Raw genomic sequence first — 18,559 nt, forward strand, 5'->3', positions numbered from 1 at the left:
AGCGTTCTCGTACCATTTTGTGCGGATTTTTCTGCGAGGAATTTCGATTCATCGAGATTTTATTACTTACACAAACACATACAAGATATTGAAGAAAACCATAAAGTTTTTAGCAGATTTGAATTATATGTTTTGATAAGTTTGAAATATGCTCCTGTTTGAGCACTTGTGTGTCAAGTGGTACTATAAATATCTCGATAACTGTTCCGGTTATGTATAAGAAGCATGAAGTATTAGGTCTGTTCGCAGAGGCAATCCCTGACTGGTTTCCCACTCAAAAACAGTAAATGTCAAGTTTCATTGGTTGAATGCTCACGTGACTATGACGTTTTCTGACTTGTGGCCAATGGACCTATTGGCCTATTTCTTTGATAACTAGTTGAAGATTCTCTCTCTGTGATTAGTTAAAAAAAGGACCTTTTAGCTTCCTGCTTTTTGTTGACCAATTATAAACCATGAACAGTGCTGTGATTTACACAAATGCACACCATAGGCCAGATATTTCATTAGGTACTTCCAGAAATTTGTTTGCGTAGATGAACCCATTTTTACACATTCAACCATTTTTTATCGACTAAAATAACCGACTCAAAGATAGACATTTTGGTTTAATTATTTTTGTAAAATCAACAATTATTTTGTTTAATCCAAAAGTTTTGAAAATTGCTTGAAACAGCGAATCTAGACTATAAATCTGTACTATTTCCTCTGCAAAATGACAAACCCTCCTAAAGTTTCATAGAGAATTGAAAAATGAAAAAAAAATATTTTTTTCTATTTAACACAGTAAAATTGATGGCTCTAACTTATTTTTGGGTCACACAGTATACATGAAAAAAACGTCAAACAACAAACACAATAACACGTCAGTTGTCATATGTCATTTGACAAAAGACTAATCTATCCCAGGCCGCATTCGTTTTCAAGGTCCATGGAACGAGCAGAGCGTTTTTGACGTCACAATGACGTAATTTGACAGTTGGACAAATTATGCTTTTTCTAAATTACGTCATCGTGACGTCAAACAGGCGCTGCTCGCTCCATGGAGCTCGAAAACAAATGCGGCGTCAGACTGGCGCGACTATAGTTTTAGAGACTTCTGGCAGTTTAAAACAATTCTTGAAACGTTTAGTGCACTTGTAGAGGCCTCTGACAATTATTACAAGCCATTAAAAACTCACTGCCCGTTTAATAATAACAAATTGATAAAATGGCTGACTGAGACAGGAAAAAACGCGCGTAGGCGCTGTCACGTCAACAGGTTGCATTACGCCGTATTAAAGTAGATCCTGTAATTATGACAGTTGTATTTGGTTATTCCAAGCCAAACTGATCAGACCAGCTCCGACAATTGTCACATGACGTTGCACTCTATAAATCTACGTAGTCACGTGCATTAGTCCATTGCGTCTATATTATTCTTGATTGATTAATATTGATTTTTCTTACGTATGGTAATCGAGTTCGAAGACTAGGACAGTGTAAATCAATGAGGAAAAAGAACAAGTATCAGGAGGTAACAATAATACAAATTATAACCCGTTTGTGCATTAAGCGAGGGGGACGGAAGTTGATTGCGCATTCGCCTACTGCGCAGTTGAATTGACGCAAAGTCATTGTCAGTTTGGAGTTTCAAACCCGCAAAAATTTGTTGTTTGTATTTAGTGTTAATTTGTTTTGTTTGTTTGTGGTTCTTTAACAGTTGAGTTTTGCAAATTTAAATTAAGTTGTACAGTGGACAATAATAATAGTGTTTTATAGTGGCAATCGAAAGTTGACGGCCGCCATATTACTCCCCCTCTCCCCCTTGTTTCTGTCACCCCCTTTGTTTGCTATTGCTCCCTCCTGCTATATTTTTTTTATTCATTGGTGTAAATATTTCGATTTGTTTGAATTGATTAGGTTTGTTATATTGCAACAAGTGAGAACACCCTGATAAACAGTTTGATACTATTTTTCTACACTGAATAACAACTTTCTATTTGTATTTGTCATCTTGATGTCATTTGTCATACGTCACACACTATCCCAGACTGGCGCGTAATATAATAAAAAAGTGAAAATTCTACTACACAAAAAAATATTTTCTTCAAATCTCATTCGATATTAGGTGTTTCTGATTAAATTAAAACAACAACTAAAAGTCAAATAACTCAGTTAAGAAAGAAGACAGAAACATAATTCAAAAAGTATGATCTTGAGAAATATCTACACTCATAGCGTTTTCGATTGGCAAGTTTAGTGCAAAACTAATGTATCTGTATCCTGCTCTACCAAATTTCATTGAAACAGTATGGCAATATACTAGTTTGGCCCTAAACATGCTATAAAAGTTGGTTGACATACAATTACATGCTTTTTTTCTCTTTATAGTGTTTTGAAAGCATAAGCTAACGTTCAAGACTTCTTTTTAGGGCCTTTAATAATGGTGATAATGACTTTTCCTTCATCTAACCCTCTCCTCATTAGCTCCAAAAAGGAGCACCACAACTCGACAACACATCAGCTAATCCGTCGCTGAATAAATTACGAGTCGGGATCGTTCCTTAATATGCTGAAGACGTCGTGTTATGAAGTATTCCTAAGGGGAGAAGCTCGTAAATTTCAGTTTACGACGGAATTAAAACTATCTTAACCCTTCTATTCCCGCGCGGCACGTTCAAAAATGACTTTCGAACGTAAAACTGCCGCGGAATAACTTCCTTAACGTTTAATAACTCGGGTAATACATCGTGATGTTGAAAGGGGAACAGATGATTTGTTGGCGTTCCCAATGTGGTATGTATTCAGGGGCGGAGAGTAATTTCACGCACAGAGAGAAATTCCATTAACGATTGAAAATTGAATCCAATTTTGGCCGGCACACACATAAACAAATACACAAAAAAAAAACAAGTTGAATCAAAGTTTGTCATCATTGGGTATCAAATAAAACGAGCCGCGGAAAGTAGCAATTTGCCTGATATTTATTTTCAGCTTTCATACAAATTTCCCGGTCCAAAAACGAATTTTAACCGAATAAAACTTTGAAGTACAGTTTTAAAGTTATTATTTGTTTTGTAAATTTGCTCATCAATATTTATATGCTTCCGTCCTAAAAGCGGAAGCCATTTATACCGGCCGGTCGATGTAAAGAATTGTTGAAAAGTGGTCGTCTAGTTTATTCCTACATTTTTAATGGGGATCAGCTCACAGAGGTATAATTAAATATAGAGTCCTTTATTTACACTATTTTATATGGCATCATTAGAATTCTTCGGCGCGATGTTGCCAGAAGTTTACCTCCGACACCACGACAGTGCGATACAAACATTACAGGCCATTGTAACCGCACAACTCAGGTTAAAACTCTTCACAATTGATAAAATGGCAACAGTGCGACCAGTCGCAGCCGCGCGACGTACGCACTTTTCTTCCGTCTTTCTCACTCTTTGATTCATAAATACGATTTATTATTTTCGTTTGGCACTTCTAAGATCGGTCTTTTTACCCGACTTGGCGGCCATATTTTGACCCCCTTTACGCCGCCGTGCCTGCGACGGCCCTTGTGTATGTTACCACTAAACAAACTGGGAATTTATGAATGACTTGCGGGCTCTATATAGTTTTATAGTCTATGGATGAACTTTAATTAGTAATTTTTCACGTTAAAAAATTACTATTTTATTCTTACCCATCCAAGTATGGTTCATTTTTTTTCCGTGGCGGTTACGTCATCAAGTGCTCCGCCATATTGAAATTTACGTCCATCTTTTTAATCACCTGTTTGGACGTTACCGTATTGACAAATTCCTCCTTTAAACCTCACAATATGTATCTTTCATTAAGCAATTATAAATGAAAATGAGAAAACTATATTGTTTTGAAAAAAAACATTCTAAGAATCTCACATGTTTTGCATGCAATAAATACTTTTTTTTCGAAATCTGTATAATTCATCGGTCCGTTTATTACTGCAACCAACAATACACCAAATTCACATCTGCTCGTGGAAGATGTGGCAACATAGAGCACAGTCCCAACTGACAGTCGGCTAAACATTTTAAGGTTAGGAATTTTAAAAAGTTGAAAAACACCAAAAACTACAAACAGATGAAATAAAAACTTAATTTAGGGTTGTTTAAGTTTATTAATTAGTGTTGTTATTGCGAGACCTTCGTAGAATTTAAGATTTTTCTTCACCAAACTGGAAAACTTGCAACATTTGGTGGTAAACAAAGGCGGAAAGTTCCAATCAAACTTTGGCTTGGGAACAACAACCACATTCAATTTAAATTATCTGGAAAGAACATCACAGATATGTGCATTCAAACGAGTCATTAACAGCCCAATACGAACGTTTCAAGAATTATTCCATAAAATTTGCAAGAAAGGAAAGGCAATGTGTGTATCCTGGGGACTATTAAATCCTAAAGCAGTGTTTTAACTTATAACAGAATTGTTGGTGTTTTAAGAACTTGCTTCTTGGTTTTGTGATATAGATTGCTTATTTATTTCCTTTTGTAAATTTACCCAGCATTAAATACATATCAATTTGGTTTTGTTGTGTGATTTATTTAACATGTTTTTTCAATTTCAGTTCAATTTATTGTAAGAGCAGGTAGGTACCTCAGTTAAAGAAATTATCTAAATTTTATGATTGTTTATGAAGAAAACTAGACTTCTTAGATAAAAATGAAACTTGAGTGTACTTTTTAAAGATTTTATTTGTATATTTCATAATGTGTAAATAATACAATTAAAATAGTAATTTAACCTACTATCTGATGTAAAAGTATTTAACAGTAGCACCATCTGTTTCTAGCCTTATAGTCAGAGAAGATACGGCAAAATTTATAAGGGCTAATTCTGCAAAATAATGGCATTTGATCAAATTTATGTATTAAGTAACTTGTATCTTTCTAATATTACCTGAAACTTATTAGAAATTTGTTTTTTCAACACTCTGCATATGGATTTTGACAACACCATTATAACCATAGCTTCAAACACCTTTTGTTCAGAGTCTTTTAGAGCAATTGATAATAGAACTTTTACTTTTTGTCAACAATGGCGGCCGATTTTCCGAGCCTTGTCGTCCTGATTCATTGCCGACGTGACTAGATGACGTCAAAATTCTATCGCGCTCGGAACGCATGTAATAGACAAGAAAGGCAAATGATGACGTAACCGCCACGGGAAAATAAATCGACCATAGTTTTTAAAAAGCTAAACTTCAAAAAAGTAAGCATGTTTCATATCATTTTCGTCCACAAGTTAAAAAAAGGCAACTACACGTGGTGTTCCCAGGCGGTCACCCATCCAAGTACTAACCACGCCCTACGCTGCTTGACTGCGGTGATCGGACGGGAACCGGTATATCCAGCGTGGTATGGCAGTTGCCTGTAAACTGTTCAATAACCGAGTAATAAAAACCACCAAAGGTGATTTTTTAACAATCTTGACAACGTCATTATTGTGCTATTGTGTCTTTAATATTTTGAGCTAAAACGGTTCTTAAAGTGCTTTTTCCGTCGACCACGTATCAACAGCTTTTTTAATGGACGATAACGGATAAAAAACCGTTCATTAATGAGTCCCATTAATGCATGATTTTTCAATTGTTTTATTTTAATGTACGATTTTATCAAAGGCAACCAAATAGGTCTCATAGTATAGTTCCATTCTACTTTATTTGTATTAAACAGAGAGAAATAGACGTATATTATTCAGTTGACATCCACCATTAACGACAGAACCAACTGTCACTGTCATTGTCAAGGGTGTCTATGATTTCGGTTTGCCGTATTGCCTATACAACTGACAATTAGTTTTTTTCAATCTTTTTAGAATAATAAACATTTATTATTAACTACAGTCGAAGGAAAAATGTTGTAACCAACTCTTATATTAATGAAAGCGATTAATAATCTCAATTTAATTAACGCGTTCACTTCAATACATTTGTTGGTTAAATAACTATTAACATTGAGATTTCCATCTAATTTTCATCTTTCCACCTGGTTTACACGTAAGAAATAATGTTATTACATACATAGTTGAAAATAAATATTTTTTTTATAATTAGGCCTATTTACTTTGACAATTTGTGCCAGTTGATTACTGCTTAATATACTCTATGGAGAAAGCATTGGTTTCAGATGCGCTTGCTTAACCTCTCCACACTTTGGTGCATATAAACTTATCTATAACCTAACCACAATCCATAAAATTAAAAGATTGTAACACAATTAGAACATCTATACAATTTGAAGGACTTTCCTATTTATCCAGTCCTAAATCTATGTAATCACTACAGCTTAGTAATACCTACTCAACACATTACAAATGATTTTAGTTCTTAATTAACAAAAGGAAAAAGTGCTGTTTCATAAGTACGATAAAAGAAATACTCAATACCCAAAATTTCCAAACTCAAAACTATCCCAGCGATCAAAACACACAGTGCAGGGTAGAACTCTTCTAAACCAGTGTTGATAACTATGGTATTCCCTGATCGGACACATTCTGGTTTTCTCGGGTGCCAAAAACGTAGTTCACGCTGCATTGCCCCATTTTCACTCAACCGATGCAAGCTACTTCTGTTTTACTTAACTTCCCAATTACTTAAAATACTATAACTTACCAAGAATCCAAAACATCTTTAAACGGAGATCCCTTCTGATAGTTTGCGTGCATTTGCTGTGTAGCAAACATGGGTACTTCTTTTAGTTCACAAATGGTGGTTTCATCAAACTCTTTTTCGATAAACGGATATCCACTTACAAGTTCTACGTGAAATGCGTATTTGCCAAGTTTCACCAAATCTAAACCTTCGGCAGGTTTTAGGAAACTCTTGTTATTTGATGTGGAAAGTCGTTTCAGCACTTCTTTAGTTACGTTATCAGTAGCGTACTGAAACTAACAAGTCAGTGGAAAGTGATTTGATTAGAATTATAAAGTTACTTTCAGAAAATCTTTGTCATACAAAACATCTTCACAGCCTATGTCAAAACCATTGTCCAGGATTCCTTGAACTGTTGTAATAACTGTAGTGGGAACGTTTAGGAGAAATGAAACTAAACTGGCTGAATAAAATTGGTAAGTTAATAGGCCTAGTAAGAGGGTCATGTAAGCTGCAATTCTACTACTTAGTAAACTGGGAAAAGCTATTATTCCTATTAAATTTTAAAAGAAAATTTTGATGTACTAACTAATTCAGTCAAAGTACCTTGCTGGCAAAATGCTCCAAAAGTTGAGACAGCGCTAAAACCCCAAGAAAAATCTATATGTTTCCTCTCTTTGTCACCCCAGTTTGACAATTTCCAGTCCAATTTGTAACTCAGCATTTGCACCAAAACAGCAATGCAAGATAAAGCAATAACACAAATCCACACTTTAGTATCTAAAGGTCGAATGAAAATTTGATACGACTTTCTGGATTTAGGATTAAGCAGTATGAAAGCAGCTCTGAAGATGATCGGTTGTAAAAAAAACTAAACAAGTTAGATTATTCTTACCGCAAATTCCAAGTTTTCCGTCCGTAACTAATAAAATCAGCTCGATCTTTTTTAACAAAAAGTGGGGACAGACCAAAATCGATTTTTTTCTCGATTAAATCGCCCACTAAACCGTCCATGGTACCGTCTGATTGCAAATAGCCCCACGATCTGTCCAAGGTAATGTCCATACTAAAATCTTGTAATTGTGATGCTAAGTAAAAGCTAGAAAGTGAAAAAGTACCTGAAATTGTTGTAAATTGTGCAGTATTGCATTAATCTTGCGTGGAACCTGTTGAAAGTGTTGATGTGTAGATTTCTATCGCTTTTAAGGTAGGTTTCAACAGATCCTTCAAATGGTTCAGGTAACTACAAGATTTTATTAGAGCAGTTTAATGGGGATTATATTTTAAGTGACGTTAAGTCCACATGTGCAGTATTTGCGTAAATCATTCGCTGTATCAATCACAAACTATTCACTGTACTGAGATTTACGTAATTGTTGCACATGTAGAGTTAGCCTGGGACAATCAATCATATTGTCAATTAAATTGCTGGTTTTAAATGCAAATGGGCCAGTTCCCCATGGGTTCGGAGAAAGTCGTTCCCAATATTCAGTTTAACCTCGACAGGAAATACCGGAACAAGGAAATTGCGATTCTTTCCGACAGCCAAGCAGTCATCAAAGCGTTGAGCTCAGCTAACATCAACTCGATGATGGTTCTGGAGTGCCTAGGAAAGCTCAATGATCTAGGAAGGAACAACAAGGTAAGCCTCCTCTGGGTTCCGAGGGTAACGAACAAGCAGATTCAGCAGACAAGGAACCATTCTGCTGCCTTGGAAAACCATATGTCCAGGAAGTACTTAATAAAGCTGAAGAAGAACTGAGAGCAACGCACTGGCAAAGACTTCCAGGACTGAGGCAGGCCAAAGATCTTCTCCGCAATTTTAACCGAGCAAGATCGAAGACACTGATTAACCTCAGCAAAATTAGTCTCAAGGCATTAACGGGTCATTGTCGACTCAGAGAACACCTAAGGAAGCTAGGCCTAGAAGAGGACAGTACCTACAGGTTTTGCGGAGAAGAACCAGAAACACCCCACCACATCTTGCTGGAGTGTTATGCCGTACGCCACAGAAGATTAAACACACTGGGATTACACCAGCTGGCTGTGGAAGAAATACCTCGAACAGACCCACTCAAGATCCTGAAATTCCTAAAGGAACTAAATCTTGAGGGGCTGCTATGAACAAGGAAACCTTGAGATAGCAGAAGAAGATGAGGTACAATAGATCTAATCAGGTCGCAGTACATCTGTCACCATCCACACCTACCATTACCATTACTTACCAAGTGACTCTTTTAAGTTTTCGTAAAATATTAAATTCCATATAATTTTTGTCCCCTAAGCAAATATCTTTCTTCGTACAAAATGTTCCTTTAAGGTTTTAGTATTCACTACATAATGTCTTTTAAACCACCCCAAATTTCTTATTAATAAGCGAATTACAATGGGTTGAAGATTTTCGAATCACAAGATCCCTTTTAGTTTTTTTAATAACTCCCTTAAGGGTTGATTTAGAGCAGGGAGTTTACACTTCTTTTCGACTGAATTGGAACATAGAATCGACTGGTTAACTGAGTTTTGAGGTAGAAATCTATTAAATTTTGATCGTAAAATATTTTTTGTCTTATTGTACACACCCTGTACAGAACAAAAAAAACAAGAATTTACCACAACGACAGTTTTGAATTGAACTCGATCAAAGTTCCTTCTAAGCATATATTTGCTTTCCTGCCTAGTAAAGCTGAATCCACTACTATTGTAAAATCCAATCTTAGAAACTTTCAATTGACCACCACGTTCAAAAGCCGGATTATACACATCATATACGTCATACCACCCGGTAATACTTGGAATGACTACCGTCACTTCAGCGTCAATGTTTAAATTCACATATCTAAAAAGCTGATGGAGGGTTGTGTTGCTGTTGAGCAACACCAGCCAGAAATGTGATGAGTCGAATAAATTAAGTTTGCTGGCCTGAAATTTATGTAGCTACAATAAAAAAATAACTTAGAACTAAGCCAAACTGACCTTAACCATAAAATGTATGGTTTCTTTACAATCCCCATCCAAAATCACTCCCAACCTTGTTGAGGGAAGTACAGCTTTAAAATCAGTTACCAAACATACATTATGTTTCATTAACAATTTTGCTAGTAGAGCTTTAGCTTAAAACAAAACCATTTTGACTACTTAAATGCACTGTTCTCAATCATACTTACCGGTGTGATTTAAACATGTTACAACCAGGTTACGACTTGAGTGTTTTTCTTTAAAGAAACTTAAAGCTAGTTTAGTATCCATGAAGGCATTTATAACACCAAAATTAACAGCAACAAACAGTATCATATAATTCTTAAAGTTCATTTTAAGGGGAAATGTTACACATAAAGAACACTATAACATTCTGCTTGTAATTTACTGTAATGGCTCCATTTTCTTCGTTTCTACTTCAAAAAGATGTTAAGGGATATTAAGCTGACCACAATAAAACAAAACGACCAATTATTATCGGGCTTTTATCTATTTAAGTGATTCAAATGGCACGTGTGTACGAACAAGTGTTGTTTCTCATAATAACATTTTTTTTTTGGGTGTAAAGAGTGTCTTGGTGCAACTAGACTTATTCAATATAAGGCAATATTTGACGATTCTGAGTTTTGAACCACAAAATCTCCAACAGTAAAATATTCAAACTTGCTAATATACCAAGCAGCAAAACCACTAAAGCTGGATAAAAACTTTCCAGACCAGTATGAATGTTAATTGTAGACGAAGATCGAATACATTCAGGTTTTTTGGGATGCCAGAAAATCAGTTCTCTGTTGATCACACCATTCTCACCCAATCTGTGCAAACTAGCAGACTTTTTACAATTGAATTACTCTGTAGTGTTAATTACACTTACCACACGTCTAGCAAATCTTTAAACGGCGACCATTTTTGGTAATTCGCGTGCATAAACATGGAAGGAAATAACGAAACGGACTTTAGTTCGCAAACCATTGATTCTGAGTAGTGTTTTCTTATAAATGGGTAGCCGGTTACTAATTCAACGTGGAAAGCATAATGGCCTTGTTTGACCAAATTCAGACCAACTTCACGAGTCAAAAATCCAGAGTTGTTGGACACTGATACTTGTTTGAGAACTTGTACAACTGGTTCACTAGATGATTCCTATATTTGTGCAAATTAAAACATTATTAAGACTAATTTTACAGTTAAGGTACTAAAACTAAAGAATATTAGTTTTTGAATTTCTAAATTTAATATATTTCAATTTGTTGAGAAAATGTTTGGGCATATCATAAAAGTCATTAAAAGTCCACGTTGCGCAAATCATATCACTATTGAGAGTTTGTGATTGGTCACAAAAAAGCAGCAAGCTCTTTTTTTTGACCAATCACAAACCAACCACTAGTACTCCTTAAGACAAACCGAACTCAGTTACGGTAACATGACCATGACCAAAAACCATTCACGTGACTTCTAAACCAATAAGAAGATCTAATTCTTGGCATGTTGATAATTATTATTCAAAACGGTCACGTGACCTGTAAAAACTCACATGACAAAAAATGTCCAGTGGAAAAAGAATAAGAGTATTCAATTTTATCCAGAAAATCTAGAATAACCCTTTATTGCAGATATTAAGTAAGTGGTGTGTATCATACTTGTGGTGGTTATGTAACTCAATAATGTAAAGTTTTTTAAATTTAATTTACAATTCTTAATGTGTGGTGCTTTTAAATTGAGAGTAAAATAGAGATTTAAACAATCAAAATTTAGGGATTTACATATACATTTCAATTTTTTTCTTGTCTTGTTTTCTGTCAGAGTAAAAACCAACAGCACTCAAACCTCTTAAACCTTTTTCATATACTCAAACTTACACGTAATAATGCAGTGGCGTATAAAACATCTTCAAACCCGATACTAAAACCACTGTCCAAAATTTCCTTTACTGAATTTATCACACTGCCCGGTATATTTAGTAGAAACGACACTAGTGTCGACAAATAGAATTGATACACCATCAAACCAAGCAGTAGATTGCACAAAGCCGACATTCGACCACTAAATGAATCCGGAAATGTTATCACACCTTAAAATTGCATTATTTTTGCCTGAACTTTGTGAATATTTAAACTTACCTTGCTGACAAAAAGCACCAAAAGTGGACACAACACTTAAACTCCAAAATTCATCTTTTTTATTCATCAGGCATCGTGGATTAAACTTATACCCAAAGTATTGGGCTAAAACTAAAAAAACTGAGCAGAAAACAATGCTGATCCAAACTTGCTCGGATAAAGGCTTCAAGAAAATTTGGTAGCGTTTTTTAGTCGTGGGGTTTCTGAAGAGAAATGCCATTCTACAATAATTAAGTTATTTTGTGTTACGAGAATAATTTTCGAAGATACTTTAAAGGCCAAGTGTTTTTGCCATAACTCATAAACTCTCTTCTAGTCTTCTTTACAATTAGGGGCGAAGCCCCAAAATCCACTTGTTTTAATCCTAACAAACCCACCAAACCATCCATAGTTTTATCCGGCTTAAATATCCCCCAAGACTTTATGGGTTTTATTTTAACGCTGAAAGTAGTTTTAATAAACAAATCATTAGTTTTAAATTGACCTTTTACCTATAATTGTAGTAACTCCTGCAACTCTGCATTAATCTTGCATGAAACCGATTAAGTGTATTTACCTCCACCATTTTATCATTCTTTAAATAATCCTTTAATGACCCCTCAAAAGGTTCTGGAAGCTACATTTTTTTAATAACTAAAAAGTATTCTCAACATACAATTTTACCACAATGGCACTATTAAACTGCACTCCAGTTAGATCCTTCCTCAAAAAATATTTATTTAACCTTTCGTTGGTTTCATAACCACTCAGATTAGTGTACAACCCAATTGTGGAGCTTTTAAGCTTTCCTCCTTTCCCATAAGCAGGATTATACACATCGTCAATTAAGTATGTTAAATTATTAGGGTTTGTGGGGTAAACAACTTTAATATACGAGTCCACGTTCAAGTTAACTTTGTCAAAAATATGATGGTAGTATTTGTTGGTGTGAAACACCAACCAGAAATGTTTAGTATCGAAAACTTTGTATCTTTTACACTAAAAATTGTTATTACATTTCTTGAAATTTGTTAATAACTAACTTACTCTCTGAAGAAGATTAGCTGCATTAGGACAGTCACCATCCAATACCACCCCCATTCTTCTATAATCATCCACAAGATCATTAAAAATGTTAATTTTGTCAATGTGTTTAATGGCCAATTTGTAATTTGCAGTGAAACCTTTTAAAAACTCAACTTGCACTTTTTGGTTATCGCATACTATTATAACGTTGTGATTTAAGTTTTTAGCTTTAAAAAAAGATTTTACTACATCAGAATGTATGAAACTGTGTGATAAAATGCAGTAATTAACTAAAAGTAGGAGAATAATACGTTTAGTAAACATATTGTAAATTGGAGTTCTTGAATCGCAGTATAATGGAAGACGTTCTAATAAAAAATTTAGAAATGTGGTTCAGATTAAATATGTAACTAGAACTTGAATGACACATTGCGTGGTAAACCATAAAGTAGTTAAAATTTATAAATCAATGTAAATTTGGTTAAATATTATAATTCATGTTAATTATCATTTTTTGCTCTCTTGTTATTACACTGACAATGACGCACTTATAACTTGTCAAAAAATCAAAAGTCTTGAGCCTCATTGGTCTTTTCAGAAATACAAAAATGCATAATTCAAAGAGCAAAAAAAAGTACTTAAAACACACAGCTTTAAGAACATGTTTTAAAAGTCAAATTATGGGAATACTAGTACCTACTTATCTGACGATACTTTTACAGTTTTTATTTCACACTATAATTGGTTGCTTCTTTCATATTTCAACGTTTTCTAGATTTCCATCCTTAACTGGATTATTTGACAAAATAATTCAAATAACAATCTCAATTATATTGTTCTGTGCAGCAAATAGCACTACTTATCTTTGACAAAGTTTCCTATAAATGTCCAGTTTTAAACTCGTTTAAAATCAGTTCACCAGCAAGTATGAAGTTAAAACTATTTTTTATAGGTTTATTCTTGTGTCAAATCACAGTTTTGCACGCATTTCTTGACAACGATCTAATGCTGAGCTTTTTTACAACCAAACACTTGCACCGCAACATTGTTTTAACGTGTGTTTCTAAAAAAGGTTAGTTTTGATTTTTTTTTTAATGTAACCCTGAATTTTATTGATTTTCTAGAACGGTTTCTGCTTCAAAAAAGCTTGACAACAAACAGAAACTTAATTGTCTCAGTCAAAAATATGCATTCTATCAATGTTTTGGACCATTTAGTTGATAATTACAACCGGATGGGGGTGATTCTAGACGGTGACTGCCACTATTCTACACAACTTTTGCTTAGAGTAATGACTTTCCATAAGGCAGTAAATTTATGACATAAAAACGGGATTTTAGTGTAGAAAATATAAAGTTTTTGACACTAAACACTTCTGGCTCGTACTGTACAATAACAGCGACTACCTGAATTTGTTCAAAAATACAAACTTGAACGTCGACTCAGACGTTAAAGTTGCTTACCCTAGAGAAAATAACGATACTTACACTATTGACGACGTTTATAACCAAGCTTTCGAAAAAAATGGAGATTTAAAAAGCTTTACAATAGGCTCATACACTAAGAAAAAAGGTTACGAAGTAAACGAAGCTGTTAATAGATATGTGGTGCGTCGTAACTTAACTGGAATACAATTTGACACCCTGATAGTAGTAAGTTGACTGTGTGTATTAGGTATTAAGCAATGATTATTAAAATATTAAAAAGCTTTCAGAACCTTATGAAGGGCCTGTAGTTGAGTACTTGGGTAGCGACAAATCCATTCAGGTAGACACTCTTAACCGTTTTCAAGCCAGGTTGTTGCAGTACTGCCAAGACTACTACAACTTCAGGTAAGTTTTGGAAACAAGTGGTTTTCCTCCCATATGTGGTGTTTAGTGTGTTCATTACCAACGTTACCAACTCCTGGGGGTATTATCAACCAGATGGTACCATGGATGGTGTGGTCGGTACACTTGCACGGAAGAAAATTGATTTTGGACATTCGCCCTTGGTAGCTAAAAGCGAAAGAGCCAAGTTTATTAGTTTTGGTAAAGGTACTTGGCACTTGAGGTAAATTAAGAATTTTTTGCGGTTTATCAAATTGTTATACAACATATTTATTTCATAGAATGGCGTTTGTCTTAAGGAATCCAAACAACAAACGATCATTCGAAATCTTTACCAGACCTTTCTCAATAGGAGTTTGGATTTGCGTTACCACTTTAGCACTTATTTGCGCTCTAGCCCAAAATGTGTCTTATCGACTTGATAAATCATTTGCTCACCACAGAAAATGTGTAGACTCTTCTTGGAGTTTTAGTGCGCTTTGTACACTTGGAGCTTTTTGCCAACAAGGTACGACTTTTAAGAATCTCAGAAAATCGCTGTTTCACTCTGCCTTTCTATAGGAATTACGGCTGTACCAAACTGTTTAAGCGGCAGAACATCAGGATTTATAATTCTTTGTTTGGGGCTCTTGGGTTTTCAGTTTTACTCAGCTGTTTTAGTGTCTTTTCTTCTCAATGTCCCGGTAACGATTATCTCATCAATCCAAGGTATTTTGAATAGTGACTTTGGATTGGGTTATGAAAATGTCAAGTATGCCAGGTCTCTTTTGCAAGTAACGTTTACACTTTAAAACTACACCCAGATCATAAAATCATATGTTTTCAGCAAGCAACCAACAATCAATCTCAAGAAATATTCAGACGGGTTTCAACAAAAAATAATTCCGGTTTTCTCACAAGAGATGAGGGTTTAAATTTAGTGAAAAAAGGCCACTTTGCCTTCCACGTTGAACTGGTTACTGGCTACCCTTTCATCGACAAAAACTTTGACTTATCCATGATATGCGAACTGAAAGAAATTCCTTTGTTTCCTCCAATGTATATGTACTCCGGATATCAAAAGTGGTCGCCCTTTAAGGATGTTATTGATGTTTGGTAAAGCAATCAATTTTATGCTAAATCAAGAAAATTTACTAAAAAAAATCAAACAGCTTTCAAAGGTTTGAGGAGTATGGGGTGGTGATGAGAGAATTACGTTTTTGGCACCCCAGGAAGCCTCAGTGCGTTCGAACTCCTTCAATGATACAAATTCATACAAGTCTAGAAGATTTCTATCCACCACTTGCCGTATGGGTTGTTGGAGTAGTTGTAAGTTTGCAAATATTAGTCATTGAAATACTGTGGTGGAAACGACAAACTAGGTTAAAAAAACCATTTATTTATACAAATTGAAAGTCACAAATGATCAGCAAATTGTATTGTAATGTAGTACAGTTAAAGCTATATTAAAAGTATTCAAAAAACTACAAATAAATAAATTCAAGCTTCATTTACTTAGCATAAGGTTCCTCACTGTCACTCCCACTACTGCCTTGAGGTTGCGATGAATTAGCAGCTGCAGGATTTGCAGAACTTGCCCGACTACTTTGCTTAAAAGGAATTACATATCTCTGAGCCACATACAAAGGAGGACTGAAACCTTCAGGATACGTTGAATCTTCAAAAAGCACCTCATATTCATCCATATGCGACGCTGGAGGTTTGCTTATTAGTGCTTTGTAGAAACAGGTAGTTTGTGGAAATAACGCCATCACTGTAAAATCATCACATTAAATAGGTACATCAATAGAAAACACTTACCTAAAGTTCTCTCCGGAAATAAAGCTTCAGGGTTTGTTTCCGGGTTGGCCCTCATCAAAGGTAACGGAATTAGTCGTCGTTTGCTTATAATATGTTGGCCTTTTTCGTTTTGCTCCTTCAGTATATCCTCAACCTCGTATTTGCCTGTACTGGAGTTGTAACTGACCACTTCAGCCAAAATCCAAATATCTTCTTCATTTTCACCATCAACTAGAGCAGCTACCATATCACCAACCTATTATCAACATTATTAATATAATAAAAATGACTATGAAACGCATTTTGAACCTTTGCAACATAATTTCTTTCAGCTGGAATTGCTCCACATAATGGAGGAGTCTTTTCTCCAACTTTGCCCACAAACAATGGTAAAGTTTGAGCAGAGTTTTGCAACATTTTCATCCAAGTGCCTTTACGGATTGATTCTTTATTCGCCGCTGATATTCTCGCCTAAAACAATGCCAATGTAATTGATGAACATTCAAGATAACCAAATTTCAAAACCTGAATTCGGCGCTCGTTTTTAATTTGTCTAATTTCGTAAATTTTCTGTAGGGCTTTTTGGATTGCTTCTCTTTCCGCCTCAGTGTTCGTCAGAGCTGTCTTGGCCATTGATTTAATTTTCTATCAATAAAAACATAATTAAATCACACAATTAAGGTCACAAACCTATTTTGTTTCATTTCTTTTTTTATAGTTTGTGCTGGTGGTTTATATTTTAAAATTTTTCTTTAATAAAGATGTTTTTAATTAAATTAGTTGATTGTAACTACATATTTAACAATGGAAGTATCCATATAAATTGGTAAGACGATCAAATTCTTGCTGATGAGCTACCTATAAGCTTAAAAATTTATTTTTATAAAATCCTGCAAAAAAGTACATTTTTCCTCTCAAGTTCCTATTTTTTGCTACTAAAATGTTAGTAAGGTGATTAGCTATTTTCTCAGCTATTTCAAACATTGTAAATTCTAATTTTTCCTTTAACAAATATTAAATCCGGGTAAAATTGTAGTTTTCTTCAATAGTTCACCATGATGTGTCAATCTTTGATTTACTTACTATCTACTACTTTTCTCAAGACTTTTCTTCATTGAAGAAGTTCAGTTTTTAAGTTTTTTTAAGAATTTATATGCATATCAATAGACTACTTCAATTTATGGTCTTCAATCAATATGTTTAAACAAAATAATAACAAAAACATGTGTAAACTAACATGGTTAAAAAAATCTAGATAAGAGAAAAGTAGTATTTTTTGTAAATTAGTTTTTGAGGCTCCCAAAGGATTCCCAACAACCTAATGAAAAGCTTGGCCGCTATTTTTAATACACCCTGTAGAACTGAAGGAAGAATAGGCGTTAAATTATAAAAATTCTTGTTTTTTGGAACTTAAAGTTCAGAAATCAGTCAAATATTGGCTGCTGGTCAGTGACCCTATAATTTTATGGAAAAAGTGTACTTATCTAAAGAAAATGCTTTCCATATTAACCATTAAATAAACACTAGTTTCACACAATATACTATCTATTAAAATAGAAAATTGGTGTGAACTCTCACCTGTGAGCTTTGTCCTTTCTCCTCTGCTGTATATTGTTGAAGAGCAGTAACACTCTGTTCGCAAGCATTTCGCTTCTTCTCAATCTCACGCACAAACTCATGCAAGGATTTGAGACGTTCCTGCACTTGTTGTGCTGCTATAACATCAGCAGTAAAAGGCATGTTTAGGCTATTGCTTCGAATCAAGATATTTCAAATGCTGGTGTAGTCGTAGTGCGGAATACCAGGAAATCAGCGATAAAACTAGTAATATCTGCAAAGAAGACCTAATTTAGATACTAAAACCAGTAGTAGTGCTAGTTGAAATAGAATGAATTATGAATGAAGGACTTACTACTTTAAAAACGGTGTATGGCGATATGTTAATGTTCAGTAAATCAAAAAGCATACTACGTAAATAATTACTTTGTTATTTGTCAATTTGTTGTTAAACGTTCAGATAAAATATGACAACAAACAAAATGTAAACAAAATAGAAACCACAATACACATGGGGCAGTGACAGATGACTGAAAAACTATCAACAATGTCATAATCATTCTGTTTTCTTTGACTTTGAAATAGAATATACAATTTAAGCATTCAAATTAATTATATGCAATACTTTAATTCAGCGATACTATCCTTTGTTGAATTTCTTCAGTTAAAACATAAACAAACACGTAAAT

At 34.5% G+C, this 18,559-nt stretch overlaps 2 protein-coding genes and 1 non-coding gene across 4 annotated transcripts; 1 reads left to right on the forward strand and 2 right to left on the reverse strand.

Annotated features, from left to right (window-relative positions):
• Positions 1-5,264: 5,264 nt before the first annotated feature.
• On the reverse strand, positions 5,265-5,383 carry LOC145725735 (5S ribosomal RNA). Its single transcript, XR_014177386.1, has one exon. It is a non-coding gene; the product is annotated as a 5S ribosomal RNA (ribosomal RNA).
• Positions 5,384-13,448: 8,065 nt separating this feature from the next.
• LOC145723958 (ionotropic receptor 84a-like) lies at positions 13,449-15,963 on the forward strand. The gene is made up of 9 exons (XM_081972003.1): positions 13,449-13,777; positions 13,830-13,993; positions 14,046-14,357; positions 14,413-14,537; positions 14,584-14,757; positions 14,816-15,042; positions 15,096-15,307; positions 15,361-15,629; positions 15,686-15,963. The coding sequence occupies exons 1-9, from the start codon at positions 13,633-13,635 to the stop codon at positions 15,924-15,926; spliced, it is 1,869 nt and encodes a 622-aa protein (XP_081828129.1). The 5' UTR covers positions 13,449-13,632; the 3' UTR covers positions 15,927-15,963.
• On the reverse strand, positions 15,964-18,389 carry Sgf29 (SAGA-associated factor 29). Of its 2 annotated transcripts, none has more exons than XM_081972004.1 (6): positions 18,226-18,389; positions 17,892-18,144; positions 16,839-16,958; positions 16,623-16,784; positions 16,335-16,569; positions 15,964-16,287 (listed from the first exon to the last, which is right to left on the reverse strand). In XM_081972004.1, exons 2-6 carry the CDS (start codon positions 18,051-18,053, stop codon positions 16,025-16,027), a joined length of 942 nt encoding a protein of 313 aa, XP_081828130.1. In that variant the 5' UTR covers positions 18,054-18,144; positions 18,226-18,389; the 3' UTR covers positions 15,964-16,024. The 2 variants fall into 2 exon arrangements, with proteins under 2 accessions (XP_081828130.1, XP_081828132.1); XM_081972006.1 differs by having other exon boundaries at positions 18,297-18,385.
• Positions 18,390-18,559: the final 170 nt, after the last annotated feature.

Source organism: Ips typographus, linkage group LG2 (assembly GCF_016097725.1).
Source record: "Ips typographus isolate SLU linkage group LG2, UJ_Ityp_2.0, whole genome shotgun sequence".
Classification (NCBI taxonomy): domain Eukaryota; kingdom Metazoa; phylum Arthropoda; class Insecta; order Coleoptera; family Curculionidae; genus Ips; species Ips typographus.

Excerpts from the sequence above, each read along its gene's own strand:
- LOC145723958 (XM_081972003.1), top strand. The coding sequence starts at position 13,633 with ATGAAGTTAAAACTATTTTTTATAGGTTTATTCTTGTGTCAAATCACA. Across the intron at positions 14,358-14,412 it reads AATTTGACACCCTGATAGTA|CTTTCAGAACCTTATGAAGG; the intron begins GTAAGTTGACTG and ends AATATTAAAAAG. Across the intron at positions 15,630-15,685 it reads AAGGATGTTATTGATGTTTG|CTTTCAAAGGTTTGAGGAGT; the intron begins GTAAAGCAATCA and ends AAAATCAAACAG.
- Sgf29 (XM_081972004.1), bottom strand. The coding sequence starts at position 18,053 with ATGCCTTTTACTGCTGATGTTATAGCAGCACAACAAGTGCAGGAACGT. Across the intron at positions 16,959-17,891 it reads AGAAAGGACAAAGCTCACAG|AAAATTAAATCAATGGCCAA; the intron begins GTGAGAGTTCAC and ends TTTTATTGATAG. Across the intron at positions 16,570-16,622 it reads AAAGAAATTATGTTGCAAAG|GTTGGTGATATGGTAGCTGC; the intron begins GTTCAAAATGCG and ends TGTTGATAATAG.